The sequence below is a fragment of the Rattus norvegicus genome, chromosome 14, assembly GCF_036323735.1.
Source record: "Rattus norvegicus strain BN/NHsdMcwi chromosome 14, GRCr8, whole genome shotgun sequence".
NCBI classification, from domain to species: Eukaryota; Metazoa; Chordata; class Mammalia; order Rodentia; family Muridae; genus Rattus; species Rattus norvegicus.
In genome coordinates this window covers 107,869,969-107,888,746 of record NC_086032.1, presented here as the reverse complement: position 1 = coordinate 107,888,746, position 18,778 = coordinate 107,869,969, and the positions used below count along the sequence as shown (strand labels likewise).

The 18,778-nt window shown below is 40.7% G+C and overlaps 1 protein-coding gene across 10 annotated transcripts in view; it reads left to right on the top strand.

The window, feature by feature from the left end:
- The window catches only part of Eml6 (EMAP like 6), a 354,900-nt gene that overhangs the window by 118,046 nt on the left and 218,076 nt on the right, over nt 1-18,778 (top strand). For 9 of the 10 annotated variants that reach the window (XR_010057763.1, XR_010057765.1, XR_010057762.1 and 6 more), the window contains exons 3-4: nt 2,198-2,357; nt 8,472-8,570. Coding sequence is in view for 5 of the 10 variants with exons in the window: in XM_063273849.1 (XP_063129919.1) it covers nt 2,198-2,357; nt 8,472-8,570 (259 nt within the window). In the remaining 5 variants the exon portion in view is untranslated. The remainder of the gene's footprint in view (nt 1-2,197; nt 2,358-8,471; nt 8,571-18,778) is intronic. The other variant, XM_063273851.1, reaches the window with a different exon arrangement.

The window sequence follows — 18,778 nt, the reverse complement described above, 5'->3', positions numbered from 1 at the left end:
CAGATTTAGTTATTTAGTGTATGTGAGAGTCTGTGTGTGTATGCACCCCTACGGCTTGGGTGGAGAGCTGAACAGGCTAGATTTACAGATTGATAAAGTATCATGTTTGGGTCTTGCCATTTTCCCCCTCGATTTCCAGCACCAGTCTTTGTTTATACATTGTTGTCTTCTTTACACACTGTTGGACACGGTGATTTTCCCAGCTTCACTCCCTTGCACTCCGCTCTTGACTGCTGCAGGTGCCATGAAATATGGCTTGTTATTTAATGACGTTTTATTTTGCTAGAACTATAAAAGAAAACAAGTCCACAAGCCACACATTTAATAATCTGCAGTTCTCTTGGTGTCATAGTGACTTATATAAAAGAAACTTTCACTTCAAATGCAAAATCTGACAACAGACACTTGGGACCTTTCTGTTTTTGGAATCCTAATGAGAAGAGGATCTGTCTTGTGTTTCTGCAAGCCTGCTTTATTAATGGAAAAGTGAGTTTCCTCTTAACAACAGGAGGTTTTTTTTTTTTTACTTTTTATTGATTTGTTGTAATTTTCACATCATGCATCCCAGTCCTGTTCATTTCCTTGTCCCTTCATATCCACCCTTTACCACTGCAACCTCACCCACACAATAAAACACAACAACAACAACAACAACAACAACAACAACAACAGCAGCAGCAGCAGCAACAAAGCATAGAGAACGTCTGTCTCATTGTGGAAGCTGCAGTGTGTCAGTGTGTTCTACAGAATGTCCCTCTGTCCACACATATTCACTTGCAAATGTTCATTGCACTAAGCCTTTGGTCTGGTTAGAGATACCTGGCTTCCATGACACCATCAATACTAAATCCTCACTGGAACTGCTCCTGGTTATCCTGTTGTTGCCCTGAGTCACGGAGACCTTGCACCTTTGGAACAGCCGGACTGGCCCTTTCATTCATCTCAACCATTAGCAGATAATAGGATTTTTGGATGGGCCAATTCTGAGTCCTGGATCTGATCCTGGGTGTAGCTGAACTGGTCAGTCTGCATGTTCTTTCTTATCCCCACCACCAGGATAAGCTCTCTAACACTGCTCTGGCTAGGCCACCCAATGTGGCCATTGGTTAGAGGCAGGGTCAGCTCTCTCCTGCTCTTATTCCTTGGAGCCAACTCACCTGCACCTACACCTCCAGAGCCAGTTCCACTGTGTTGTCCAGTCGAGGTATGGGGTTGGTAGGGAAAGTGCTGGAGCCTGTGAGGGGATGGGGCAGCTCTCCTGATCTTGCACCATCAGGGCTGGCTCAGCCATGCCTTCTGCATCAGGGCCAGCTCCACTGCATTGCTCAGGTGAGGTGCTGGGCCTGCCCTTGTGAGTGCTGCATTCAGTGAGGGCGGGGGGAAGGCCAGCTATTCTACTCTCATGACCCCAGAGACAGCTCTCCTGGCTACTGCAGGTGTCAAGGGGGTGCATCCCTCACACACCTACCCACCCTACCTCATGCCAGACAAGGGGCAGGGACAGTTCTCCCACACTCATGTACTTGGAGCCTGCTCACCTGTACCCCCTCCACTGGGGACAGCTCTACTGTGCTGCCCAGATGAGGTGGAGAACCAGCTCTCTTGAGTGCTGCTGTTGATGAGGGGCAGGGTAGCCCACTGCTCTCATAAACCCAGGGTCAGCTTTTCCCCATTCTCATGACCCTGGAGTCAGCTCTCCAGACTGCCTCATATGGAAAGGAGCCAAGAGTCAGAGGGCATCTCTTACCCCCACCTGGGCCAGCTCTCCCTTGATCTGTCCTCGGGGGTGGCTCACCCACTCTAGTAACAGCATTTTTTAAAATTAAAGTCAAAAGCTAGGTTGAATGCTTAATAGTTTGAAAATCTGTAAGTAAATACAACTTAACTAAATTGATGGGACCATATAAAATATGCTATTAGAGAATTAAGACCATGTGGTTAATACAGATTTTAAGGTAACTGAGTAGGTAAAACTAGATAAAAATGCTCATCCAGATTTACTAGGTTTATCTTGCCAAAGCTGAATACTTTAATTTATAAAAATCAGGCAGTTGGCTGCTTTGGGAACAGATAGACTCTTTGTTCTGAGTTCATTGGTTTGAAGATTTAAAATAAACAAATTGGAGTAAAGGATGATCAATATATATTGGCTTTTGTTCAAATAGAGAATGTGAAAAGAGGCCTTTTTCTTTTTCAGCCTTGCCTTACACCCAGATAAAACTCTGATTGCAACTGGCCAAGTTGGGAAGGAGCCATATATATGCATATGGGACTCCTATACTGTCCAGACTGTGTCTATTCTTAAAGATGTTCATACACATGGAGTTGCATGCCTGGCTTTTGACTCGGACGGACAGGTGCGTATCTTTCTAATTCCTGTTTTCTTTAATGAGTCCTTAAACTTTACCTAAAATTGTAACACAGCTACCGACATTTGCTGCTTCCCATTGGCAGCTTTCTAGGAGCCCTCATTTGCTGGCTCCTTTTCATGTGTGAGGTGTTGGCACATCTCTCTCCACAGGCTCTGGCTTTGGCTTTGCTAGTCCCACTTCACTGTCTGATTTAAAAGCCCACAAAGGAACTCATAAAGTCAGGTCCGGTAGGGTTCAGCACTCTGATCTCCTCACCTGCTATTACCATCCCACCTGGGACACAGGCTGAACCAAGCCATTTGCACAGACCTCACCTCCTGGTCAAATGTTGTTTTGGGTTTCAGGTGGTCACCGCACCTCCTAGGAAGACTCCTTTTGATTCTACGTTGAGGTTACTTCTTATTCCTTCTTCTTTCCATCTACCTGTCCCCTTCTAATTCAAGCAGTCACCAATTCCTGTGTGTTTATACTTTCCTTTTTAAAATCGCTCATATGTATTTCATCCTTCACTTTCAGGCCCAGCCCTCTACACTCCAAGTCAGAGCCATTTGTTATTTATTTATTTATTTATTTATTTATTTATTTATTTATTTATTTATTTTAATGGGATATTTTTTATTTATATTTTAAATGTTACTCCCTTTCCCTGTTTCCTGGACATAAGCTCCCTATCCCATCTCCCTCCCCTTCTTCTATGAGGGTATTCCCCCTCCCCAACCACCTCCCTATACTGGGGGTCCAGCCTTGGCAAGACCAAGGGCTTCTCCTCCCACTGGTGCCCAACAAGGCCATCCTCTGCTACATATGCAGCTGGAGCCATGGGTCTGTTCGTGTGTACTCTTTGGATGGTGGTTTAGTCCCTGAGAGCTCTGGTTGGTTGTTATTGTTGTTCTAATGGGTTGCAAGAGCCTTCAGGTCCTTTAATCCTTTCTCTAACTCCTCCAACAGGGACCCCATTCTCAGTTCAGTGGTTTGCTGCTAGCATTCGACTCTGTGTATAATATTATTTAAACACTGTCTGAATTAATATCCTCATAATCCTTATTTATTTAATTTCTCAACATATATTACTATTTTATCTATATGTATGTATGTGTACCACATTCATGCCTGGAGTTCAGAAGAAGGCATCAAATCCCCTAGAACTAGAGGTACAGATGGTTGTGAGCCACCACATGGTTGCTGGGAAACAATCTGAGATCCTAGAGCCCAAGCAAGTACTCCCGGCCACTTAACCCTCTCTCCAGCTTCTTCTGCACACTTTCTTAGTGATTCATTTCACCAGCAGAAAATGTCAAAGTATCTTAAAGCCAGCAAAGCTTAAAGTAGCATCAAACAAAGTACAAACACTATAGGTGAGCATCCTCTGTTAACCAGCTTTCCTACTCACATTCTCTGCATACTCAGGTAAGTCAGGGTGGACTACACACCCCGGGTCATGTTCCAATCCTCATCTCAAGTTCACTATTTGCCTGCTTTGCCCTCTTGAAAACACTACATAGGTATGAAACATTCCCAGTCCCCACAAGTTATGTCTTCTTCCTTGGACATACAACAACACTGGCAGAACGGAGGCTAATGTATCTTTAGTTCTTTTTTTTTTTTTTTTGGTTCTTTTTTTTTTTCGGAGCTGGGGACCGAACCCAGGGCCTTGTGCTTCCTAGGTAAGCGCTCTACCACTGAGCTAAATCCCCAGCCCCGCTAATGTATCTTTAAAGGGTGAATGAGAGCACAGAGGACTTATCTTGGCTCCAGCTGCATTCACAGTTTGCTAAACTTACAGCTTCTTTTTCTCCAGCCTTCATCCTGTTCCTACACAGCGTCCCTTCTGCAGTCTCATTCTTCCTTTGTATAGCAATTATTTTATTCAGTGTTTAGCTAATTCCAGTGTTAATTCTGTAAGTCAGTGTCACAGAAAAACCTGTGAAATTGTACACAGACATTCACCCAAACTAACAGTGAAGGAAAACCCCTCTATGGGTTGACCTGACTTGAACCATTTTAAGGTAATTAATATTGTGCCATCTTCTGCTGTTGTGAGAGAGCATAGTTCTTATTCATTTTTCTTCTGAGAACTAGAATGGATATGAATGGCTGAACTGAATCAGTTATGCATAGTGTGAATGGTCACAGATGTAGTCTGATATGCCCACTCACGTGCATATTCTCTCACGTTTTAATATATTTTAACAAGCACCTATACCAAAATTTGTTTCACACTGTCACAAACATGCTTTGCACTGGAGAGAAATCCAGCTGTAACTATGAGTTCTTTGTTCTTTTTTACTTATCCCTTTTACCCATTTTATTCATCCATTTCCTTTTGGAGTCCTGGCTGTTTCTCTTGAAGTTCTACTTTGGCAGGTGGGGAGCTGTGTGGACATGGGGGTTTTAGCTGTCGATCGAGAAAAGGAACCTGTTAGCTGCAATGGATATCTTGGTTTGCTGACGCTTATTTCTTCAGACCTGCTGTATTCTCTGGACGGAGTTCACTGAACTCCAATAATACTGAGGAAATGACAGACTCATCATTACCTCCTAATTGGCAAAGGCAAAAGAAATGCTATCCCAGGTAGCTGTGGGGTCTGTCACCATAAACGAGCAAAACAGGTTTCTTTTATTCTGTTTTGTATTTTAAGTTCAGGAAAAGTGAGTGTAACTGCTAATGTTTGTTAACTGATTTTCCATTAAAAATGAGCTGAATTATATTCATCCATTCCAATATCTTTGTATTGATAAAAATAATCATGTTTTATAACTTAGTTCATTTTTTAAGAGTTTGGAACTTTGTGCTAGAAAAACCATTGAGTATTGTAAGCAGAACTTAGTATGTCTGTATTGTTGGACCTTGGAACACAAGACTGCTAAGAGAAGCATGGACATTAGAGATTTGGCTCAGAGGGCTTCAGACAGGAGTAAGAACCCTACTGGGAGCTGGATGAGAGGTCACTGATGTGATACTCTAGCAACAAACCTGGCTGCATCCACCTGAGTCCTGACCTTGAGTGAAGCTGAATATTAGAGTAATGAGTATTTGGTGGAGCAAAGTTCAAGGCAGGATAGCATTCAGCTTGTGGCATGATTATCCCTCATCACCCTTATCCAGGTCGGTGCAAAAGAAGAACAAAAGGGAACAGAAATCATTTTTAAAATGCATAATTTGATGAGAAAAACACCTTAATCAAGTTCAAAGTTGCTGCCAAGGTGCGTGCTGAAAAAAAGAGGCCGAAACTGTTCATGAGAACCCACAGCTCTGCACTGGGACACTGAGAACTTGCCCCACAAACTCCACTGCAAGACTCCACTCATTAAAGACCCCAACCATGAAAATGCAAATTAATTTGAAACAATGGAGCCTGTTGCCTTGAAGGCCTCTAAGGGGGTTTTCTGTTCCTTGAAAGCAAATTTTAAGAGTGTTTTCCCAGAGCAAGAATACAGAGGTTGTCTAAGGAAGCTAGGAGAGTGTTTTCCCAGAGTAAGAGAACAGAGGCTATCATCTGAGGAAGCCAGGACCCACAGAATTTAGCAGTGTGGTGTGCATGGTAATATTTTTGCAAACATGGAAAATCCAAGTTTGAACTAGTTGTAAAACCTTTGAGAGATGAAACACTGAGCCCAGGCATCATTTTATAGGTCCTGCAAGGAGGCCCTGAAAAGGCCATTTTGTGCAGCTGGAACATCAGTTACAGTGGAGATACCAGAATATTAGAGATGTCACAACCATGGGACATTTGTTGAGGACAACTTCAGGCACAAAGTAGAGCCAGGCCAAGAGAGAATATGTGTGCTGTAGGCAACAGAGCTGGAGGGTAAAGATACCCAAGCCTTCTAGGACTCAGAAAATTCCAGCACAAGCACCAGTTATCAGGCACGAGCTTCAGGACATGTTCTTTTCCCTGCTGGTTTCAGTCTTCCCTGGCTCACCTTCCCTGGTTCTCCCCTTTGGAATGCAAGTGCTTATGCTGTGCCTTTGCATGTTAGAAGTGTGCCACTAAAAAAAAAAATTATACAGGGCTTCATAGTAAGAATTTGCTCGACTCTCTGGAGAAACTCGGCCATTATACCTATTAACAGTGTTAGAACTGTGAACAACTATGGTGGGAAATTTTTGATGTTGAACTGAATACATTTGTATAGCTGACTGTTAGCCTGTGTGGCTAAGGAGAAGATTGTGGCTGAAATGTAGTTTGTTTGGGTGTAAGTTGATGAGGGGTAGAGTAGCAATGGTCGATATTGTCAACTAGACACAATTTTGAATCACTTAAGAAATGAGTCTCTAGTGTGCTTGTGAGCTAAATTGGGTTAATTGAAGTGGAACAGCTCTCCTGAACTGTGGGTAGTGCCATTCCATGGGCTGGTGCCTTAGACTGAATAGAAAAGAGGGAGGGAGGGAGGGAGGGAGGGAAGGAGGGAGGGAGGGAGAGAGAGAGAGAGAGAGAGAGAGAGAGAGAGAGAGAGAGAGAGAGAGAGAGCAATGAGCATTCTTTGCTTTTTGCTTCCTGACTTTGGGTGCGCTGAGACCATCTGTCACCTGCTTCTGTCACAATATACTGTATCCCTAGAACTGTGAGTCAAATCATAGTCTCCCTTCTGAAGTTGCTTTAATCGGGTATTTTATCACAGCAACATGACAGGCAGGTAATAACTTTGAAACGTATTCATGAGAAATGTGAGCCCACATAGCTCTCTATTACCGTAGTCATAACCATTGGATTTCTGTGATTTCCCATAACTCATGCAGTTTGACAAGGTAAATGCTAATTTTGTACTCATTTCACAAATGAGAAAACTAAGATTTATGGAGGTTTATTAAATTCCCAAAGTATTTATGCATCTCTAAACCCTCATCAGAGAAGTTTCTTTTTGCAGTAGATGGTGATTAACACAGAGATCACAACTGTCCAAGACACAGAAAACAGGAGACTGAAGATTGCTAAATGGAACGAACGTATTTGATACATTCCAGGCTTAAGCACCATTGTGGACGAGGGAGCAGACATATTGTAAGGGTCAGATGGAGTGGAAAAGTGCAAGGAAATCCTCTGGACACAGCAGGGCAGCTACACATGTGAACTCATAGTAGCAGTGGATGTACACCTTATCCGCCTTTGATACTTTTCATTTTGCCTGTAATTAAAAGTTGAGTTTGACTGTGAGGACAAGAAACTGAAGTGAGGTCAATGTATGAGTAGGTTATAACATGTTCCTTTTATTAGGACTATGCATCCTTCAGGCACTGGAGCTGTTTATGAAATTATACAAATTAAAGGACAAAATCAGGCTCATTTATTGGATTTTTCTGTGTGTGTTTGTCAGACTCTTCAAATTGTACTTGATGCTTAGACTGTGGAATTCACGCTTCCCTAAATCTGGCAGTAAAAAATTTGAGTATGGTGGCTCACATCTATAATCTCAGCAGTCAGGTGGCTAAGGCAGGAGGATGGCCATGAATTTGAGGCCAGCCTGGTCTACAGAGTGAGTTCTAGGTCAGCCTGAGTTGGAGTGAGATGATGTGACAATTTTTTGTTAGACAGGATTTCACAGTGTAGCCTAGCCTGGCCTGTGATTCGCTAAGTACCCTTGACTGGCTGTGGAGTATAAATCCTCTGCCTCAGCCTCCTGGTGGCTGAGCTCACAGGTATGAGTCATCATTCTGATCTTTCACAGTAAAGACTTAAATGATTATTAATCCCTGCCTTCAAGCTGTGTTCTCAAGAGTTTTGCTGACCTGTCAGCAACTTTACAGACTTTGCACATTTGGATCCTGTGATTAAAAAGAGTGAATGAGTATAATATTGTAGGACTATAGTGTCCTTGTGATCTACTGGAGGTTGACTACAAGGATACAGGATTGCAGTGTCCTTGTGATCTACTGGAGGCCATTGGCAGGGATAGCTTTAGTATGGGGTTGGGATGGGTTTGGATTCAAAGCCTAGACCCTGGTAGTCAATCAGTAACTATTCATTGCAAGTATGAATAACAGGAAATCATCTTACTTTCAGATATTAAATTATTCAAATTATTCTTTCTTTTATGCTTTCCCCCTTTTTTTCTCTTCTTCTTTTTCTTTTCTTTCTTTCTTTTTTTTTTCTTCTTCAGCATTTAGCCTCTGTGGGATTGGATGCCAAAAATACAGTCTGCATTTGGGACTGGAGAAAGGGAAAACTTCTGGCCTCCGCTACTGGCCATTCTGACCGGGTAAGACCTTTGTGGAACTATAGAGTAACTGTCATTTTATGTCTTTAAAAGGAAATTTGTCATACATATAACAAATTTTCTCCTATGTGTTTAACGGATTAACATGATTTACTTTTGATTAGCTGTTAACTACTGATATTCATGAGCAAAGCAGATTTTCAGGGTTGGAGTTTGGCTTCTTATAAGCTCAAAATAGAACAGAATTCGAAATCATTGTAGTTTAGATGTACTCATTGGCTCATGGAAATGGTTGATAGAAAACATTCACAAAAATATTACTATAAGTGTTTGTATTTGATTTGGGATTTCTTAATGATGAATGTAAACTATGCTCTGTTGCCATTAATACTGAGTTTAGTGCGATAAGAAATGGTAATCCCATGCAGGCATACCTGGCAAGAGAAGGGATTCTGCAGACACAGCCTATATCTGATCAGAAACTAATTTCTCTGTGAACTACGTAATTGAATGACTTGATTTCTTTATTGCCTGCTTTCTAGTTTCTCACCTTCATTTTAAAATAATTTTATAATTTCCATATCTGATAAGACCCTAGTTAAACACCAAAGTCATCATCTTGCTTAGACTGAGTTCTGAAAATTGTTTACATATATATTTAGCTTCAATTCTTTATTTGCCCCCCTAGAAAGAGGAGATACTCATGGAGGAATAGCCTCCATCAGGTTGATCTCTATTCGTATCAGTGGGACATTCTTTTGTTTCTTAGCTATTTTATGAATTTACATTTCAAATGTTATCCTCTTTCCCCCCTCTCCCATAGCCTCTCCCTGCTCCCCTGCTTCTGTGAGGATGCCCCCATTCCTACACACCCACTCCCACCTCAACGTCCTTTGTTACCCTACATTGGGGAAACTAGCCTTCACAGGACCAAGGGCTTTTCCTCCTATTGATGCTGTACAATGCCATCCTCTGCTATATATGTGGCTGGAGTTATGGATCCCTCCATGTGTACTCATTGGTTGGTGGTTTAGTCCTTGGGAGCTCTGGTGGGGTCTGTTTGGTTAATATTGTTGTTCTTCCTATGGTGCTGCAAACCACTTTAGCTCCTTCAGTCTTTTCTCTAACTTCTCCATTGGGTTCCCTCTTATTCAGTCCAATGGTTGGCTGCCACCACCCTCATCTGTATCAGTAGGGCTCTGGCAGAGCCTCTCAGGAGACACCCATATCTGGCTCCTGTCAGCAAGCACTTCTTAGCATTAGCAATAGTGACTGGGTTTGGTGGCAGCAAATGGGATGGATTCCCAGGTGGGGCAGTCTCTGGATAACCTTTTCTTCAGTCCCTGTTCCACTCTTTCTCCCTGTATTTCCTCACATGAGTATTTTGTTTTCCCTTCTAAGAAGGAATGAAGCATTTACATATTAGTCTTCCTTCTTCTTGGGCTTCATATGATCTGTGAATTTTTTCTTAGGTGTTCCATGCTTTGGAGCATGTGAGTGCATGCCATGTACATTATTTTGTGACTGGGTTACCTCACTCAGAATGATATTTTCTAGTTCCATCCATTTGCCTAAGAATTTCATGAAGTCATAGTTTTTAATAGCTGAGTAGTAGTCCATTGTGTAAATATAGCACATTTTCTGTATCCATTCCTCTGCTGAAGGACATCTGGGTTCTTTTCAGCTTCTGGCTATTATAAACAAGGCTGCGATGAACATAGACAAGCATGTGTGCTTGTTATATGTTGGGGCATCTTTTGGTTGTATGCTCAGGAGTGGTATAGCTGGGTCCTGAGGGAATACTTTGGCCAATTTTCTAAAAAAATGCCAGACTGATTTTCACAGTGGTTGTGCCAGCTTGCAATTCCACCATCAATAGAGGAGTGTTCCTATTTCTCCACATCCTTGTCAGCATCTGGCATCTGTTGTCACCTGAGTTTGAGATTTTAGCCATTCTAAATGGTGTGAGGTAGAAATCCAGGGTTGTTTGGATTTGAATTTCCCTGATGACTAAGGATGTTGAACATTTCCCCCCTGCCCCCCGCCCCCGGAGTTGAGGACCGAAACCAGAGCCTTGTGCTTGCTAGGCAAGCACTCTACCATGAGCTAAATCTCCAACCCCGTGAACATTTCTTTAGGTGCTTCTCAGTCATTCGCTATTCCTCACTTGAGAATTCTTTGTTTAGCTCTGTACCCCATTTTTTAAATAGGATTATTTGGTTCTCTGGAGTTTAACTTCTTGAGTTTTTTATATATATATATATTAGATATTAACCGTCTATCAGATGTAGGATTGGTAAAGTTCTTTTCCCAATCTGTTGCTTGCCCTTTTGTCCTATTGATGTGTCCTTTGCCTTACAGAAGCTTTGCAATTTTATGAGGTCCCATTTATCGATTCTTGATCTAAGAGCATAAACCATTGGTGTTCAGGAAATATTCCCCTGTGCCTACATGTTTGAGGCTCTTCCCTACTTTCTCTTCTATTAGTTTGAGTGTATCTGGTTTTATGTGGAGGTCCTTGATCCACTTGGACTTGAGCTTTGAGCAGCACAATAAGAATGGGTCAATTTGCTTTCTTCTACATGCTGACCTCCAGTTGAATGAGCACCATTTGTTGAAAATGCTGTGTTTTTCCATTGCTTAGTTTTAGCTCCCTTGTCAAAGATCAAGTGACCATAGGTGTGTGGGTTCATTGCTGTGTCTTCAGTGCTATTCCATTGATCTACCTGCTTGTCCCTTGTACCAATATCATACAAATTTTATCACTATCGCTCTGTAATACAGCTGGGGGTCAGGGATGATGATTCTCCCAGAAGTTCTTTCATTGTTGAGAATAGTTTTTGTGATCCTGGGTTTTTTGCTTTTTCAAATGAATTTGAAAATTGTTCTCTCTAATTTGATGATGGTTTGAGTTGGAATTTTGATGGGGATTGCATTGAATCTGTAGACTGCTTTCAGCAAGATGGCCATTTTAACTTTATTAATCCTGCTAATCCATGAGCATGGGATTTCTCATCTTCTGAGATCTTCTTCAATTTCTTTCTTCAGAGACTTGAAGTTCTTGTCATACAAATCTTTCACTTGGTTAGAGTCACACCAAAGTATTTTATATTATTTGTGGCTATTGTGAGGGGTGTCATTTCCCTAATTTCTTTCTCAGCCTGTTTATCCTTTGAGTAGAGGAAAGCTGCTGATTTGTTTGAATTAATTTTTTTATCTAACCACTTTGCTGAAGTTGTTTATCAGCTGTAGAAGTTCTCTGGTGAAATTTTTGGCATCACTTAAGTATACTAGCATATCATCTGCAAATAGTGATATTTTGACTTGTTCCTTTCCAATTTCTATCCCTTTGACCTCCTTTTGTTGTCTAATTGCTCTGGTTAGGACTTCAAGTACTATATTGAATAAGTAGAGAGAGAATGGGCAGCCTGGTCTAGTCCCTGATTTTAGTGAGATTGCTTTAACTTTCTCTCCATTTATTTTGATGTTGGCTACTGGTTTGCTGTATATTGCTTTAAAATGTTTAAGTATGGGCCTTGAATTCCTATTCTTTCCAGGACTTTTATCATGAAGGGGTGTTGAATTTTGTCAAATGCTTTCTCAGCATTAAAGGAAATGATCAAGTGAGTTTTTTGTTCTTGAGTCTATTTATACTCAGTGGATATGTTTATACTGAGTGGATTATGTTGATGAATTTTCTTATGTTGAACTGTCCTTGCATCCTTGGGATGAAACCTACGTAATCATGATGGATGAACATTTTAATGTGTTCTTGGATTCAGTTTGCAAGAATTTATTGAGTATTTTTACATTAATATTCATGAGGGAAATTGGTCTGAAATTCTCTTTCTTTGTAGAGTCTTTGTGTGGTTTACATATAAGTGTAATCACGGCTTCAAACAATGAATTGGGTAGTATTCCTCCTGTTTCTATTTTGTGGAGTAGTTTGAAGAGTATTGGTATTAGGTCTTCTTTGAAGGTCTGATAGAATTCTGAACTAAACCCATCTGGTCTTGGACTTTTTTTGGTTGGGAGAATTTTAATGACTGCTTCTATTTCCTTAGGAGTTATGGGGTTGTTTAAATGGTTTATCTGTTCCTGATTTAACTTTGGTACCTGGTATCTGTCTAGGAAATTGTTCATTTCCTGCAGATTTTCAAGTTTTGTTGAATATAGGCTTTTGTAGTAGGATCTAATGATTTTTTGAATTTCCTCTGATTCTGTAGTTATGTCTCCCTTTTCATTTCTGACTTTGTTAATTTGGACACACTCTCTGTGTCCTCTGGTTAGTCTGGCTAAGGGTTTATCTATCTTGTTGATTTTCTCAAAGAACCATCTCCTGGTTGTGTTGATTCTTTGTATAGTTCTTTTTGTTTCTACTTGGTTGATTTCAACTTTGAGTTTATTTCCTGCTATCCACTCCTCTTAGGTATATTTGCTTCTTTTTGTTCTAGAGTATTCAGTGTGCTGTCAACCTATTAGGGTATGCTCTCTCCAGTTTCTCTTTTGAAAGCACTCAGAGCTATGAGTTTTCCTCTTAGCACTGCTTTCATTGTGTCCCATAAGTTTGGGTATGTTGTGCCTTCTTTTTCAATAAATTCTAAAAAAGTCTTTAATTTCTTTCTTTATTTCTTCTTTGACCAACTTGTCATTGAGTAGAGCATTGTTCAGCTTCCACGTGTATGTGGGCTTTCTGATGTTTTTGTTGTTATTGAAGACCAGCCTTAGTCCATGGTGTTCTGATAGGACGCATAGGAATATTTCAATCTCCCTGTATCTAATGAGGCCTGTTTTGTGACCAATTACATGGTCAGCTTTTGAGAACATACCATGAGGTGCTGAGAAGAAGGTATATTCTTTTGTTTTAGGATAAAATATTCTATAGATATTTGTTAAATCCATTTGGTTCATAATTTCTGTTAGTTTCACTGTGTCTCCATTTAGTTTCTCTTTCCATGATCTGTCCATTGATGAGAGTGTTGTGTTAAAGTCTCTTACTATTATTATGTGTGGTGTACTGTATGCTTTGCACTTTTGTAAAGTTTCTTTTATGAATGTAAGTGCTCCTGCACTTGGAGCATAGATGTTCAGAATTGAAAGTCCATCTTGGTGGAATTTTCCTTTGATGAATGTGAAGTGTCCTTCCTTATCTTTTTTGATAACTTTTGGTTGGATGTTGATTTTACTTGATGTTCGAATGGCTACTCCAGCTTGCTTCCACAGTCCATTTGCTTGAAAAAATTCTTCCCAGTCTTTTACTCTGAGGTAGTGTCTGTCTTTGTCACTGAGGTGCATTTCCTGTATGCAGCAAAATGCTGGTTCCTCTTTATGTATCCAGTCTCTTAGTCTACATCTTTTTATTGGGCAATGGAATACATTTAATGTTAAGAGATATTCAGGCATAGTGATTGTTTCCTGTTATTTTCATTGTTAGAGCTGGAATTATGTTTGTGTGGCTATCTTCCTTTGGGTTTGTTGGAAGAAGATTACTTTCTTGCTTTTTCTAGGGTGTAGTTTCCTTCCTAGGGTTGGATTTGTGGAAAGATATTGTGTAAATTTGGTTTTGTCATGGAATATCTTGGTTTCTCCATCTATGGTAATTGAGAATTTTGCTGGCTATAGTAGCCTGGGCTGGCATTTGTGTTCTCTTAGGGTCTGTATGTCATCTGTCCAGGTTCTTCTAGCTTTCATAGTCTTTGTTGAGAAGTCTGGTGTAATTCTGATAGCTCTGCCTTTATATGTTACTTGACTTTTTTCCATTAGTGCTTTTAATATTCTTTCTTTGTTTTGAGTATTTCCTGTTTTGACTATTATGTAACAGGAGGAATTTCTTTCCTGGTCCAGTCTGTTTGGAGTTCTGTAGGCTTCTTATATGTTCATGGGCATCTCTTCTTTAGGTAGGAAAGTTTTCTTCTATAATTTTTTAAAAGATATTTACTAGCCCTTTAAGTTGGGAATCTTTGCTCTCTTCTATACTTATTATTCTTAGGTTTGATATTCTCATTGTGTCCTGGATTTCCTGGATGTTTTGGGTAAGGAACTTTTTGCTTTTTGCATATTCTTTGACTATCATGTCAATGTTTTCTGTCATATCTTCTGCCCCAAGATTCTCTCTTTTACCTCTTTTATTCTATTGGTGATGCTTGTGTCTATGGCTCCTGATCTCTTTCCTAGGTTTTCTATCTCCAGGGTTGTCTCCCTTTGAGATTTCTTTATTGTTTCTATTTACATTTTTAGATCCTAGATGGTTTTGTTCAATTGCTTAAACTCTTTGGTTCTGTTTTCCTGTAATTCTTTAAGGAATTTTTCTGTCCTCTTTAAGGGCTTCTTCTTTTTTAACTGTGTTGTCCCAAATTTCTTTTTGTTCTTCTCAAAGTCCTCTATCCTCATCATGAGATGTGATTTTTAAATCAGAATGTTTTTTTCCCAATGTGTTGGGATATCCAGTACTTGTTGTGGTGAAAGAACCTGGTTCTGCTGATATCAAGTAGTCTTGGTTCTTGTTGCTTAGGTTCTTGTGCTTGCCTTTGGCCATATCTGATTATCTCTGATGTTAGTTGTTCTTGTTGTCTCTAACTGGAGGTTGTCCCTCCTGTGCTCCTGTGAACGTGTGAGCCTGTGAGCCTGTGATCTTTGGAGTGAAAGTGCTCCTGAAAGACCAGCTCTCTGTTGGAAGGTTCTGGGCCCAAGAGCTTTGGGACAGCCCCTAGCTCTGGGCTCAGATGAAGACCACAAGGGTCCTATCCTAGGCTGCCCTGCTTTTCTGGGTCCTGTGCACTACTGGCCAGTCTCTTCTTGGATAATTAATGGAGAGAAAGTGGGGCCCCACCTGTGGGCTGTAGGCTTAGAAGGGAGAGTGTTCCTGGCAGATCATCTCTCTGCAGGCAGGTTTTGTGTTGGAGGGCTGTGGAATAACTTCTAGCTCTGGGCGCAGATTGAGGCTTAAATTTGTTTCTAATGGTGTGTTTATAAGATAAAGGAACCTCACATTGGTTGCAAGTTCTCTTCCAGAATCAAGTCTTCAGAAAACTCCAGGGTGACCATTAGTAGAACTCAAACCAAGTGTTGGAAAAGGATCAACTGGCTCCTACCTGTAATTGCATATGTGACAACCATAAGGAGCTTTGCAGCCTAGTGATGAAGGTTCTTCTCTCAGGGATTTGAATTTTATTGAAACTGTTTTCTGTTGCTGTGACAAAATGCCTAAGAAAATAAAAGAAGAATGATTGATTTGGTCTCATGGTATCAATGATGTTGGTCCAGACTTACTTAGCTCCTTCCTGCTGGGCCTATAGTGAGGAGCACATTTTTGGCAAAACAGCTTGACAGTGACAAGCCTCTCATCTCAGAACCAGACAGGGCAAGAAACCTGGAACAAATCACATGTTCTTCAAAGGCACCCACCATTTTACTGACTTACTTCCTCCAACCAGCCACTATCTCTTGTTGAACTCTGCTCCAGTGAACTCATCAATAGATAATGAGATTAGCACCCAGTGATGCAGCCACTTTTCCACAGTGAGCCTTCTGAGGTAATACTTCATGTGTAAACTGTAACTGTACTTTGTGAAATGCTTGGGTTAGACGCATTCTACGTGTCACCTTTTTCACTACAGCTGTGTCCATGAGGTGAGGTGAATTGAATAGCTACACAAGTTTCCCATAATCACGAAAGGTGGACTTGAGACCCAGTATACAAAATTGTGATGTAACATTGGGTTATGCTGTGAGGGAAGTATTTCATCCAACTTATTTTGTAATTAGCTACTTGTGTCACTGATCTAATCTGAATTAATATGTCGACCTGTTACCTTGGGGTGAAATAGAAGTTTAAAGTTGAGAATAATCTTCATTGTTGATATTTTCTTAGCAAGACTAACACCACCCTGGCTTATGTGTAAAGTGTTTGGTCAGGTTGTCGAATTCCTATTAAAGGTAGTTAATAAAGCTAACCTGCTTTTGTGCCATGTATCTCTGAATATGGAGGGAATAGCACTTTGGAAAGTGAACAAAGCTTTAGAGGATGGTTTCCTAACAAATAGCCAACCTCAGGCAGAAAGACATTCCTAAACAAGGCTCATGCCAAGCCCTAACACCTAGCAGTGTTCAGACTTCCACCTCTTGCTGGTCTGTACATCCTGCTTGTGCATGTGGTAGAGTGCTGCTGCTTTTGAGGGCCATCCACTTTGCAAAACAGTCCTCTGCTCAATTAAATACTGTCGAGTTTAATTTGTCTAACATTCTCTTTTAGCACGACTGAATGTCATGTGGTATACCTGTCTGATTTCAGTGACTTTGCTCTGTCACAGTTAATAGTTAGGGGCAGATTGTTAGTTTAGTGAAAATTTGTTATTGGTGGCCTTGCCATAAAGCCTGGCTCCGGGTTCAAACACTTGCCAAATTAAAATGAAAAGAGAATGGCTATATACATGCATGTTCATGTATGCCTTTGTGTGTTCGTGTATATATGCGTGTATGTTTGTGCATGTATGTATGTATGTACATGTGCATGTATGTTTGTGTGCTTGCATGTGTGTGCTTGTGTGTGTATGCATGCTTGTGCATGTATGCATGCGTGCCTGTGCGTGCCTGTGTGTGTGTGTGTATGTGTGTGTATGTGTGTGTGTAAAAGGAAATCTATTTCCAGTTTTGTCCCAAACAGGAGGGAATGATTCTCATTCTACCTCTGCCTTTCACTATATCACTGTTATAACTAGGGAAAGATCAGAATAGAAGTCTGGACTTAGGCATGTCACTGGGATGTGAGACAAGTCTTTCTCACATGCCAGGGGTAAGGGTGGCTGCTTTTACTCCAGCATGGGGCTGGAGGTGAAAAAGACACTCTTCAAAAATATTTCTTGATGCTTAGGACTCAGTTACAATATGAATCTAAAATGTTTTGAGAGAGGCTCCATAGTCAGCATCTCATAGTGTTATTCTTCATTACTGGTGCCTTGGTGCCAGCAGGAATAATTATGATTAACGTCAAGAGATTTTTATTGGCTAACGACTGATTTACATGTGTTAATAGGGTTTTATAGTCTTCAAACTCATTTCACCTACATTATCTTAACTGACCTCACAACAAAACCAAGGCTGTGCTGCTAATTTTAGAAAAGATGAGATAACAGTTAGAGGTACTGAAACCTGGTTAACTCAGATGCTAAAATGGACACTTGGACTGAACCCATGCTCTTCAGAGCTCTCTCTGGAGTCCATTGTATCTTCTTCCTGGGTGATAGGAAGTGATGACTGGGTTCTTTTGGGCCCTGACAATTGGTCCTTCCTTTCCTTTCCTTTCCTTTCCTTTCCTTTCCTTTCCTTTCCTTTCCTTTCCTTTCCTTTCCTTTCCTTTCCTTTCCTTTCCTTCCTTCCTTCCTTCCTCCCTCCCTCCCTCCCTCTCCTCCCTTCCTTCTCTTCCCTCCCTCCCTCCTTCCCTCCCTCCTTTCTTTCCTTTCTCTCTCTCTCTCTCTCTCTCTCTCTCTCTCTCTCTCTCTCTCTTTATATTGTTGCTTGATATCCGCCCCCCAACATAACATTTTTTTAATTTGGGAATTTTGTACAATGCACCCCAACCGCGCTCACTTCCCATTCCTTTTTATCAACACTTTACAGAATGTGGCTCATAGGCCACTTGTTCAGAACATTCTGGAATCTGCTTTTAAATGCTAATAACAGAACTCATTCTATACCAGTAGCTTGTATGGGCCTTGGACATGTGTGTTGTAAACACTCAATCGGTGACTTAGCTTTTAAGGTTGGCAGAGGGTATATTCTGCCTTGGGAATAGAACTAAAACTCCCTGCAAACTGTCTCATAGTTCTTCATAGAGAATGAAAAATAGTGCTAGCTGTTATGTTTTCAGTTCTTTGAAAAATTGAAAGTTTTGGGATCATTTTAAATGATTTAAGGGACAGGGATGACCTGGCTCCAGGTAAGTGGCTTCTTGCATACTTTCTGTTTCTACTCAGGGTATTTGTTCACACTGGATTATAGCTAACCATTAAATACCCTCCCAAGTTTTATAATTCTAATTTTTATTGAAAAGCGATCACCAAAGTGTTTTACTAGCACTGTGAAGAGTTTCAGAAAATTTGATTTAAAAATTACCCTAATTGTCAAAAGCTGTTTTCCTCAAGTGGAAATTTTTAATGGATGCACCAGTTGTACTCAGGTGAATTATTTGTCTGCCTGGGCTGAAGGTAAGTAACCTCGAGGGTAGAGGGCCAGCCTATCCTGACTGGTTCTTA